At 40.3% G+C, this 12594-nt stretch overlaps 1 protein-coding gene across 2 annotated transcripts in view; it reads left to right on the top strand.

The window, feature by feature from the left end:
• The first annotated feature begins 3636 nt into the window (after positions 1–3636).
• The window catches only part of itprid2 (ITPR interacting domain containing 2), a 38921-nt gene continuing 29963 nt past the window's right edge, over positions 3637–12594 (top strand). For both annotated transcript variants that reach the window (XM_041057128.1, XM_041057127.1), the window contains exons 1-4: positions 3637–3740; positions 9346–9469; positions 10159–10323; positions 11164–11206. In XM_041057128.1, the coding sequence (XP_040913062.1) occupies positions 9427–9469; positions 10159–10323; positions 11164–11206 (251 nt within the window). In that variant the 5' untranslated portion in view covers positions 3637–3740; positions 9346–9426. The remainder of the gene's footprint in view (positions 3741–9345; positions 9470–10158; positions 10324–11163; positions 11207–12594) is intronic.

Below are 12594 nucleotides of genomic sequence, written 5' to 3'. Positions count from 1 at the left end.
GGGGGTCACGTGACAAATCTTCCATTTGTATGAGCCAGAGTCTCTCTCTCTCTCTCTCTCTCTCTCTCTCTCTCTCCCTCTCTCTCTCTCTCTCTCTCTCTCTTTGTGAGGAAAGTTGACCATCTGTCGCCACATACACGCACGCATGCGCACTCTCGAACATGATGTACGTGATGTGTTGTATTTGATGATTGTATGATATGTATGTATGATTGAACGTGTGTATAGGTTTATAAAAACAGTGGCTGAAGAAGAAGAAGATATAATGACAGGCATGGTGATGATGATGATGATGGCGATGTTATCAGTGTCAGTGTCAGGGCCCAACTCACAGTGACCCCATCCCGGTCCCTGGAGGAGTGGAGGGCCCCACAGAGAGAGAGAGGAGGAGAGAGGGAAGAACATGATGAGGCTGATCTAATGTGTGTTGGGGGTGTGTAGGTGCGATTGTACTGGAAACGTCTGTCACTGAAAACCTTGTAGTGGGAAAAACCTACGTGTATTTTTAATAGTCTCTGGAAAACAGTAGAGCTCTGCCCATAAACCATAAGATTAGCATTATTATTAGCATTATCTCTCAGAATGCAGGGGTCCACAGAATTACAGTCAAGTCAGTAGGCGGCTGGGCCTTTTCCCATCCTGTCTGATATGAAAAGGCCCTGCACAGGAAGCCTGTCTGACTCTGCTGAGGCATTTGAATTGGCCTGGAGCCAATTCCAGCTGCTACTGGATGAGAGGCAGGGCACACCCTGGATAGGTCGCTAGTCTATCACAGGGCTTATATATAGATACAGCCATTCACACTCACATTCACACAGTCGCCAATTAACTTAACCTGCATGCCTTTGGACTGTGGGAAGAAGCCAGAGCACTTGAAGGTAACTCGCACAGGCACAGGGACAACATGATGCAAACTCCACACAGAAAGACCAGACCAGCCGGTTCAAACCGAGACCCTTCTTCCTGTGAGCCGACAGTGTGGTGCAGATTATAACTAAAATTATTTTTGCAGATTATAACTAATTATTCAGCCTGTTCATATTCTGTCTGTGCAACATCAAACTTACGCATGCTTGAGGCTCATTGTGGACATGATGAATTGTGGATTTGGAAAGCCCTCAGAGTGCAGTGAAGTCCAGACATTTGGACTGTCAGAAACAAAATTCACTTCCCATTCATATCTACGTGGACCAGGGCAAGACATATTCACCTCTGGTCATGAACTGACCCACCTGATTCACTTCTGATAGAATTAAATCTGAATAAACTTGAGCAGTTCTACCTACACCCTGTCCTGTCCCCTCTTACTTTCCCCAGGTGGATTCAGATGTGACTGTGCTGTGGCCTGCTGCATCAGCTCTGATCGACAGGGAAGAAGCCGTGGACTTTGGACCAGGTCGTTCTCCTGTGAAGAGATTGCTATGGTGACAGTAAACCGGTTGCTAGGAGGTTACCAGGTAACGTTAGAGGACCTGTGTGTCTGTCCATCACTGTGGACCCTCTGACAGCTAATGGTTAACACAAAACCAATCTCTCTGCTGTTCAGTACAAGATTGATGAATATAAAACTTAAGAGTGCATCAGATCAAGTCATGACATATGAAGGAAATGCAGTTTTCTTTTTTTTTTTTTTTTTAAATAAAACTCTTCTCTCTGTCTGAAGTTCTTTACAATTGCTAGAATAAAAGATTTACAGAGTTCACAGTTTGAGAGTCTAACTGTGTCTGTGTGCTGTTCTGTGCTGAGCAGGTGGAGTTCAATGGGTTTTTAGAGCTTTTCCACCTTAAACATCTGCACGAGAGACTGAACCAGGCAGGAAATGTGCTGTAAACCAGTAGAGCCATGAAGAGACAGTAAGAGTGTTGTTTTAACTCTATGTTTTAACATCAGGCTGGAATTTCAATTCTATTGTACTAGTTTTAAGATGTTCATGAGTCAGTTTCACAGAAATGATTTCATTATAACATGTTTTATATTTCTACTATGTTCTGTGTTGTACTCTGTAAATTTTAGATGTTTTTTTTTTTTTTTGACCCTGTATTATGTTATTCAGACAACAGTAACAGTGAAATTGAAATAATCCTGTGATATGAACAACACAAAAAAATTGCAGTTGCTGTCATGTGAATTATAAGTAAATCTACAAGTAAATCTTTTATATGTTTGATTGCATCTACAAACATTACAAACAAGAATGAGGAAGAGTTGAACAGTTTGAAGTAAAACAGGAAAACAGCTCACTGTTGAATAAGAATTATTATTCTATACCACAGGCTGTGTGTGTGTGTGTGTGAGAGAGAGAGAGAGATGAGAGAGGGAGGGAGAGGGTGTGGGGAAGGTCAGATTACCATATTCATGCACCACATTCAAGCAAGCATCCTGTGCAAACTCAACACACACACAATCAAATCATTAAATTAGTCAAATTTATTGGTAACACTCTAACTCATTTTTTTTTGAAGATTGGCTTTAAAGGCACTTTGATAAACAATATCCAGCATTTAAAAGTGTTAAAAATAAGTTGTCAAGCAAGTCTCTGCCTGCTGTGTGTGGAATGATTCCTTTTTCTATAATGCTGTGTGTGCTTTTGAAGTGCGTTCACAGCAAATCCATAATATTTCATGTTATCATTTTCTGGAATTGTCTCAAAAAGAAAGCTTGTAAGTTTTCCTGCTTACAAACTTTCACTAATTTGATCAGTTTGAGTAGCAGCCTCTAGTCCTGTGGTTTGAATGTCTGTGCTGGGAGTTACAGTGTGGTTTACATGTAGACTGACGCTTTTTCATATTTTGATCAGGGTCTATGTCATGTCATCATCTGCCGCTTATCTGGGTCCAGGCCCAGGTCGCGGGGGGATGACTGCTGCGCAATCCACAATGCACCATAGTGCTACAGCACCTCCCACAAGTGGTGAGCCTATGGGAGGTTGTGCCATCCGGAGTGGGGTTCAAACCCACGCCCCCGAGAGATTGAATCTTGTGCTCTACCAACTGAGCTAACTCAGGCTCAGGGTCTTTGTCTTATCTGCTTTTGGATCAACAGATCACAGAGCCACAGCGTTTCCGTAAAGATGATCATCAGTTGATCAACGGTGTTTGATTTCCATCTAATGGTTAAATGTAGGCACTGCAGGGAAAAGCAAAGGTCATCCCACACATTTTCTTTGGGTGTTCAAGTGCCAGAGCGGCTGCATCTAAGAGGTCTGGGGTGCGACAGAGTATGCTACAAACATTTTAATGTACTAAGAGTAAAGTGAGAATTAAAAACTGATTCCGTTAATGGTTTTTATTTATCAGTCAAATTCACAAAAAAAACTAAAACTCGAAAAAAAGTAAATGAAATCGTGATCCTGTGTTTTCAGTTTGAATGCTGCAGATACCTTTTTGTATACATATGCGTTGTGCCTTTGATAATGTTGTGTACATGCGTAAAATCATTATCATCGGTGACTACCTTGCATCACTGTAAGCTTATTTCCTCATGCGCTTGAACGTGTTATTTAATCATGACTGCATTGTACGCGCGGCCTCAGTCCGGCAGGTGTCGGTGTTCCTCCGCCGCAGGCCGCTGAGGACACGCCTCCCCTCCGCCTCCTCTCCTTACACGCTGCGGCTGCTGGTGCTGCTGCTGGTGCTGCTGGTTTCAGGAAGCGGAAGCAGGAATGTTGGAGTGTTTTTAGAAAAGTTTGGACAAGTTAGACAGTTTGGGCGCTGAACCACAAACGGCGGAGAAACATGACGGTGAGTTGCCGTGACCCCACACAGTACCGATAATAATAATGTGTATTACGCTGCGGCAGGTGATAGTACTGCTGCTGTTTGGAGCTGTGGAGAGTTTTACTGCGACTGCTGTCAGTGCTGTCCTGCGTGTCAGACAGAGCAGGGACAACTAATCAGGATAAACAAGTCAGTCTGAGCTCGGAAAGAAAAGGAAAGTTAGCATGTCACATGATGATTTCAGACCTTGCTTCTTTTTTGTATTATTTTGTCAGGAATCAGTATTAAGGAGTTATTGAACTGATGTTCATACAGTGGCTATTTAAAGTGACAGATTCGTTACTGTGCGTGCGTGTGCGTGTGTCTGTGGAGGAAGAAGTGCTCAGATGTTTTACTTAAGTTAAAGTAGCTATAACTGCATTCAAAGTAAAATTACTAGCTTAATGTACCTGAAGTACGAAAAGTAAAACAACTCATTTAGCTAACTCATTTCAGCATAACACGTATTACATCACTGAATCACATGATGCATTAATGTGTGCATAACTTTAATGTTGCAGCTGGTAAAGGTGGGACTAATTTACATACTTGCTTAATCACTTTATATACTTTTGGGTTGTTTTATCAATAATAATACATCACCATTTATTTGTTATTGTAATTATATTTTGTTTTAATAACCGAAAAGTAAATTGTAACTAGACCTTTACAATAAATGTAAAGGTACTTAGTTTCTTTTCTTCACCACTGTTTGTGTGTGTGTGTGTGTGTGGGGGGGGGGGGGGTTATACAGTGTGAGGACCGGTTTGAATTTTAAACCATTGAAGTGAGGACATTTTGGGAAAGTGTGGACATTTTGCCTGGTCCTCACTTTCTGACACACCTTAAAATGGCTGTTTAAGGGTTAAGACTTGGTTTTAGAGTTCAGGTTAGAGTTGGGTTTAGGTTAGGATTAGGGTAAGGGTTAGGGCTAGGCATTCAGTTTTGATGGCTAAGGTTAGGGTAAGGGGCTAGGGGATGCATTATGTCAATGAGTGTCCTCACAAAGATGGATGTACAAACGTGTGTGTGTGTGTGTGTGCCTTATATAAACTGTTGCTGTTTGTTGACAAACAAGCTGTTGGGCTTTTTTAGTAAAGTGAAAGTGGAAACATTTGGCTGCTTCAGCAGAAACAGTGAAGCTGGATGTTGGTGCAGAGTAACTAAGTTATTTGTGTCTGTGACGATTCTCAGTCATCCAGGTCATTGTTATCTCTACTTGGTTGTAGACCTTGGTGACGTTTCATCTCTTCTGAACTGACGAGGCTTCTTCAGTTCAGAGGAAAGCAGTAGTTACTTTACAGGTCAAGTTACAAAGCTTATAATGAGCCTGCAAAATACAGTGCATTGCTGCAGTATAGTACAGTTTAACTGACCCAGTAATATAGATTAAAATTAGCTATAATTACTCCCGCTGCAACATAAAACGCTGATCACACATTGATGTACAACTAAAAATAAACCAGTAATATAAGTGGCATATACTGCTCGAGCACTTCTTCATATGTTTTGTGTGAAGAATTGTACCAAAGAAAAACACCACTCTGATGCCTCTGGCTTCATTAAAGTCTATTTGTAGTGACCACTGATTGATTGACCGCTGATTATAAATCCAGAAAAGAAATAAAAAGAGTAAGTGAAGCCTTTGTTCGGTTTATCTCTGATCTTCCAGTGTGTCATCCTGCATTTTGCCGTAACAATGACGCAGCCTGCCAGTGATGTAAACAGGCTCTGTTGTCCCACTTTCACACTGTTGAACTGTTTGCCGTGATCTCTGTCAGTGACACGAAGGTTCAAGTGTCAGAGCAGCTGGTGTGTTTGCTGTGTTCAGGCTGCAGGAAACCGACTGTAACAGAGTGATTTCATTCACGCAGTGGTGACCTCTGCGTCTGGTTTCTGTCAGAGACGACAGGTTAACTTACAGACAGGCTGGATATTCATACGGTGGGTCATCCCCTCTCAAAGACATTCAGTTTACGATGATATTAAACAGAGAAAAAGAAGATCCCCACATGTTTAAATACTTAAATGCAAGACAGCATAATACAGATTTACAGTTGCTTACATAGTGTAGAGCTGCAACAATTAGTCGATTAATCAGTTTCAACAGAAAATTCTTTGGCAACTATTTTGATAATCAAATAATGGTTTTACATGCAAGATGGTAAACTGTTGGTCGGACAAACAAGACATCTGGACATGTAACCTTAGAATCTGGGAAATTGCAAATAGGATTTTTTTTTTTACCATTTTCTGACAGTATAGAAAAACAATTGACTGGTTAATCAAGAAAATAATCAGTAGATTAATCAGTAACAAAAATGTATGATAATATTCACATTTCTAGTTTTCTTACAATTTGTGTATTTTACTGTCAAAGTGAAAACAAGGAAAGAAAAATGCTAAAGTTATAAAAATAAAATAATAATCCCCACATACAGAAACTCAAACAACAACAACAAAAAACTAGATTGACCATATTAAATAATCATTAGGATTATTTTCCTTTTAGAATAATCTGCTGATTATTTTTGTTATTAATTGTTTAGAGTATAAAAAGTCAAAATTTGTGAATGTTTTCTTTTATTTGACTAAAAGTCCAAATACCCTAAAACAACGAGAAGCAGGAAATCCTGTCAATTGAGTGGCTGCAGTCAGAGAATATTTTGAATTATTTTGCTATTTTTGCTTGTAAAATGTTTTTGAAGACTCTATTCCTATTGTCTTGTGTTGTGGATGGAGTTAAAATCGTTCTTATATCAAAACCTTGATTTGATAGAGTCTTTCTCTACCTAAACAATTTAGATGATTACTTCATGTCAATTTCAGACAGCTAATTAGCAGGTAGCGTCTGATTTTTTTTTTTTTTTTTTTAAATAATGGTGCCAGTACTTAAGTTTAATTGGCTAGTAACAAATCAGTACTTTGTACCTTGTTGAACTCCTAGAGGAAAACTCTAGCAACAGGACGGTAACATTTGTGGCCTGGAGTGAAATATCTTTAAACCTATTTTGGATGGAGTGACATGGAATTTGGTACATGTTCATGTTCCCCTCAGGGTGAATCTAGCACTATCATCAGTTTAAAATGGCAGTTTGTCCACTATGTTGGTTGCACACCAACTGTCAGTCCTCTCCATTTTGATACTGCTACGAACACATTTTAGTTGATACCAAAATAAACACCGAAGTTCAATACCCAGATGTTTTGATGCTTGTTTCCCCACTGATTCCTTATATAACTGAGTCTAACGTGAACTCAGCAACCGTTCTCTGTGAAGAACGACGCTACAAATTCTTTATAGCCTCCTTTAAGTCTACAGGAGCTGAGTGGTTGATACTGAAAAGACAGATTTTGGGGTGAAGGATAACCTGAGAAGACTGAGATGAGGGTGAAAAACAGCTGTGCAGCTCATCACTAGCACTGATGTGTTCACTGATATATGTGTGTGTTAAAGACAGCTGCAGAGGTCCTACTCCCTGCACGCTGTCTGTGTATGTGTTTTTGTTTTCTGACATTCCAGTTTGTTTTGCATTTACAAGAGTAATCTAAAAATAAACCTAACCCTCCCTCACTCCCCATCTCTCTCTTTTGGACAGGAAGTTGTTCTGTTCTTCATTCTAAACACTTGTTTCCTGTTTCACACGTTCTCATTTAGATATGACTTCACGCTCCTTTTTTTGTCCCCCTTCCTCTCCATCGTCTTCTCCTCCATATATATTATTTATCTCCATGCTTTAGTTTTCTCCTTTCATCCACTCATTTCCTCTTCTTGCTTTGTTGTTCTCATTTTGCTACTGTTCATATATTCATGTGCAGTTTTATTTCAGTAAATGGCTTTGTGACTGTGTCTCTGACTGGCTGCTTGGCTCAGCCAGCCTTCTGCCTGAGAGACTGAGCTGAGGGAGTTTGTGCCAAATGAAACTGGAAGAAACTGGAAAGCTGCTAGTAACATTTTTTTATTAAGTTAATCTATTGATTTTATTAACTGTCCCATAAATCATTTGGTCTATAAAATGTCAGGAACTGAAGATAAATGTCCATCGCAACTTACCAGGGTGACATCTTCATATATTTTACGAGGGGCTCTGTGAGGCTATGATTGGGTGCAGTGGTGTTTAGAGCTAAATGCATCAGGATGCTAACACACATACAATAACAGTGCTGTCATAACATGTCATAACAGTGCTGTCATAACATGTTTGTCATGTACACATCTTAGTTTAATATGTTTGCATGTAGCTGATCAGCACTCTCCTCTAGGATTTTTGGGTCACAAACACAAGTACTGGAAAAATTAAACATGTGACTTGATAATTTCACCTGCTGAAAAGTCAGTATTAGCTGGTTTTTGCAGTTGATTCTGAGGAGACCACGAATGTCTGAACCAAATTTAATGTCGTCCATTCAATAGTCGTTGAATTGTTTTACTCAAATGTGAACTTCAGTGTCGCACTAAAGGACAAGTCAAGGGCTCACCATCCTCTGTGGTCCATAAATGTTTGCATAAATTTCATGTAAATCAAATAGTTGTTGAGATATTTCGGTCTGGACTAAAGTGGTGGACTGACCAACCACTCAACATTTCTATAGATAGATTAAACTAGTTTAATCACCTAATCACCACATCACAATCAATAATAAAAAAAATGATTTCACCCCTTAAATTCATATGCCCATCTGCCTTGGGTCATTATTTTTAAAAGAATGAGTAGTGAAAACTAGTTCCGACCATCAGACACACTCAGTCCAGCTGTGACAGTTCTTAGGGATAAATCCTGTTCAGAACATTAAATGGACATACATGTGTTTTGTCATATACTGCACATCACTTATGCTAATTCTCTAAGCCATTCATCAGTTTTAAACATCAGACTTCCTTCTCTACAGTCAACCACTGGTTTCAGTTCATTACTGTGTAAGTAAACCCGTAGAGGTCTGATACAGTGATCCATTAAAGTCAACATTTAGTTACCTGTAATGTTTTTTTTTTTTTTTTTTGGTCAAAGTCATTAAGTAAAGAGTAAAGAGAGTGTTGAGAAGACTCTGTTGGCACATTGAAGGATGCTTGGACATCTGAAGTTTAACAGACATCTGCTGAACAGAAACCTTTTTTGTGCATGAAAGCAAAATGTTCACACAGCCACTTTCTCCAGTTTTGGAAAAAGTACCCAGATTCTTTACTTAAGTAAAAGCTTATGTGTTTTGAGAGAGAAGACCTTACTCATAACTCTTTTGGAGTAGTTGCCTCTACAAAACACTTGTGAATACAGACACACTACAAAGACCTTCAGCATCACCAAGTACAAAATCATCTAGATGCTTTGTTTTTAATTATATAAAATATTTCCAAATTACCCAAGCAGCATAGAGTATATTTAATTTAATTTAATTTAATTTAATTTAATTAATTAATTAATTTGTGGCTGCCGTCTGCCGTCACTTATAGCTGTCTTGGTATCAACAATCTGTCCTGCGTATGACTTTGTTAGCTAACTCTGCCACATTTACAGCAATGTTTATTGATGTGCACTGTCCCTGTTGGCTAAACCAATGAATAAATAAGATTTCCCTCTCTCTTTCCCTCCAGGTGTGTTACCTGTTGCTGATGTTGTTGTAAAGTTGTCAGTCTTCTCTGACTGACTCCAACCAGACACACAGGCAGGTAGATATGGAGAGTGGAGCTCTGGGAATGGACACCAGTGCTGCTCCAGGTGGGTTGTCTTGCTTAAACAGTTGAAATAATTAGTTAAAAGTAATGGACGAACAGTTAAAATATTTTATCTTGAACATGGTGGACAAATGAATAAACGCTGAAAAAAATAGCTTAAGGTAGTGAGTGAATGGTTGAACGTTACAGCTTCTGCCACTCCAAGTGGTAATAGTATGAATGCAGACTTGACCAAACCAACTTACTTAACATCCACATTTGAAACGTGTGGTGTTGATGACAGGTTACTTCAGCTCATCTCAATGCGTTGTGGGGTTACATCAGACAAAAAAGGCTGTGAATCAGTAGTTTTGACGGCTTTTAGTTGTTTGATGGTACAAATTCATGTGTCACAGTTCAGGTGACTGTTCCACACAGATATACCTTTCCACTGTGGGGCTCCAAATATGCAGTGCTGGAATAAAATGTGATATTTCATTGACATTAGTGCTGGCTCATGTATGTCTTTGTTGTTCCTTATCAAACTGGTGTTTGAAAAAACAGTTAGATGACCCAGATACACAGGGCGAGGACTGATGCATGTGATCGCTCAGCTCGTCTCACCTGCTGTGTGTGTTTTGTTATTGAATCAGTTGTAGTTTCTGTTTGTCAGGTTGAAGACCTGCCAAACATGACTGATGACTTCACAGAAGTCAGGCTGACAGACAGATTATTTGCTTGATTGATCCTCAGATCCCAGAGTGCAGTCAGACTGCAGCATAGCCTGTCTGCGGCGTCGGGCCTGGGCCCAGAGCAGAGACTCCATCTGGCAAGAATCAGAGCAAGAGCGCTGTGGCCCCCAGGGGCCCCAACAGAGCCAGGGAGACGGTGACGAACAGAGACCCTCAGAAGAACCAGGTTAGATTGAACTCAACAGTCAACAAAGCGGTGTTGTAACTCAGGATGTTCTGATTGCTAACTGTAAAAGTATTTGACATTAATCCTGTATTTCAAGTAAATCCAATATTCACTTTCCTGCCAACTAGCAGCTGCCTTAGTTGAGTACCAGAGTTAGTGCTAAATATGGCCTGTTTTCAAAGTTTTATCTCCTCACAGTTACATCAGTATCACTATATATGTTGGTTCATCAGTAACATGAACTTGCAGAACAGAAAGGCTTAGTGGCGTTTGCCATGAAAATTGATTCAGATATTTATGATTCCCACTGGATAAACTGCAGTGATTTTCGTGTTTCCTTCACTTTCCATCTAGCATGGTTCCAAAAATGGTTAAAATTATAATCTGTCCAATACATGCACGCTATCAAATCATATTAGGCTTTCTTTCATTTTAAACAACTATTGGATACTTTCATAATTGATTAACCTGATTAATGTCATTCACATCCTCTCACATTTCTTTACAAATTAGGACATTTCGGGATGTCACATAGCACTCTGGTAAACTGTGATGGGTGTTTTTCACAAACAGCTAATTAGAGAAGCAATTAAACAGATTTGTCCACAACAAAATTGATCATTAGTTGCAGCCACAGCGGTGTGAACAGGAACTGGAAGTCATTTAGTAAACTGTGGTGGAATTGCAGCTTACTGTGATGATTTTAATCAGCTGACATGTTGAGAGTTATATACTGAGTCTGGCACTGCTGTAATGCTTTTATAGCATGTTGTAATCATTGTTGCGTGCAGCATCTGCTGGCTTATTGCTTTAACATACTCATCTGTCTCTCTCTGTCAGGGCGAGTTCCTAACAAGATCACCAGCTGGCTGATTGAATGCAGGTACAGTGTCCATTCACCACTTGAGTTAGGGACCATACCAGTGTTTTTTAAATTAATGTCCTATTTTAGCCTGTTCACTGCATATCATGCATTTCAAAGCAGTGCAGACTCTTCACATCAACCTGCACTTGATGATACATCAAAGTAAAGCTGACTAATTGTTGACAGTGATGGTTTATTACTCTGCAACCAGTTTTAAGTTGCTGCTTGTTGATTTTCTTTGTAATAAACTGAAACAAGTGACAGGTGATAAGAATGAAAAAAATGGACAGATGGTTAAGAAAGGATCAGCAGGAATGTGTATTAAATAGACTCAGTAATTCATGAAATGGGGGTTAGGAGTGGAATGGTCCTTTAAATCCTGACTGACTGGTTAAGTGACAGACTAGCTAACTGGTTTTCTGGCTTACTGGTTTATTAATGTGTTTTCCTGGTGTCCTAGAGGTGTCTGTGTGTGTGGGTTTAGGAGCAGTGTTATCAGCTGCTGACGTAGAGCCAACACACAGCCAACGCCTAGACATACAACACACAGAACACACGCACACACACGCAAAGCAGACCAACGCCCAGAGATAGGACACATAGAGCTGTGAAGGAAAAGAAAGAAGGAGAGAAAGAAGGGAAGAAGCTGACAGTAGACGGAAAGGAAGGCTGAAAAAAGAAAGGAGAGTAAACAGAGGAGGGGTTCCTCCTGCTGAGTCAACACTGTTATCACACACACGCACAGTATTAGCTGCTGTCACTCAACCCTCCTGCTCTGACGTGTCCTCGGCAACATCACCGCGGTAACATGCAGAATCAGAATCACTGGTTACTATAGTAACGGCCACCGGGCAGGGGCCGGGGGCCAACATGGCTGCCGTTGGAAAGTGGGAGGATAAGTGAACACTGCGGCTGTGCAGTATTACACAACCATCCATGTGTTCTGTGTGTGTGTGTGTGTGTTGAATGTGTGTGTGTGTTGAATGGTGGCATGAAGTTTGTCCCATTGATAAGGGCTGCAGGTTGTGTAACAGCTCAGTGTTTCCAGCACCCGGCTGCAGACCGCAGCTCAGACCCGCTAGCTTACTGCTACTGTCAACTAGCCTGACCTGTCAGCTAGTTAGCCTGGGACAACTAGTCTGGTCAGTAGAGTTCCTGGGGTGTGTACCAAGAACAGGATTTAGCTTGTGATTTTTACTTTTGCCAGATCAGTAGCTGACTACAATAAGTTTCCTGGCCTGACAGGGAGTTAGCTTAGGATAGTTAACCTTAGAGTGGTTTACTTTAGCCTTAGCCTGACAGCTAGTTAGAATGGGTTAATTAGCCTTAGCCTGATAGGGAGTTAGCCCTGGGTTACTTAGCCTTACTTGACAGGCAGTTAGAGCTGGATTACTTAGCCTGACAAG

The sequence above is a fragment of the Toxotes jaculatrix genome, chromosome 15, assembly GCF_017976425.1.
Source record: "Toxotes jaculatrix isolate fToxJac2 chromosome 15, fToxJac2.pri, whole genome shotgun sequence".
NCBI lineage: Eukaryota > Metazoa > Chordata > Actinopteri > Toxotidae > Toxotes > Toxotes jaculatrix.
Note: the sequence above shows the minus strand (reverse complement) of the source record. Positions and strands in the feature narration are given on the sequence as shown.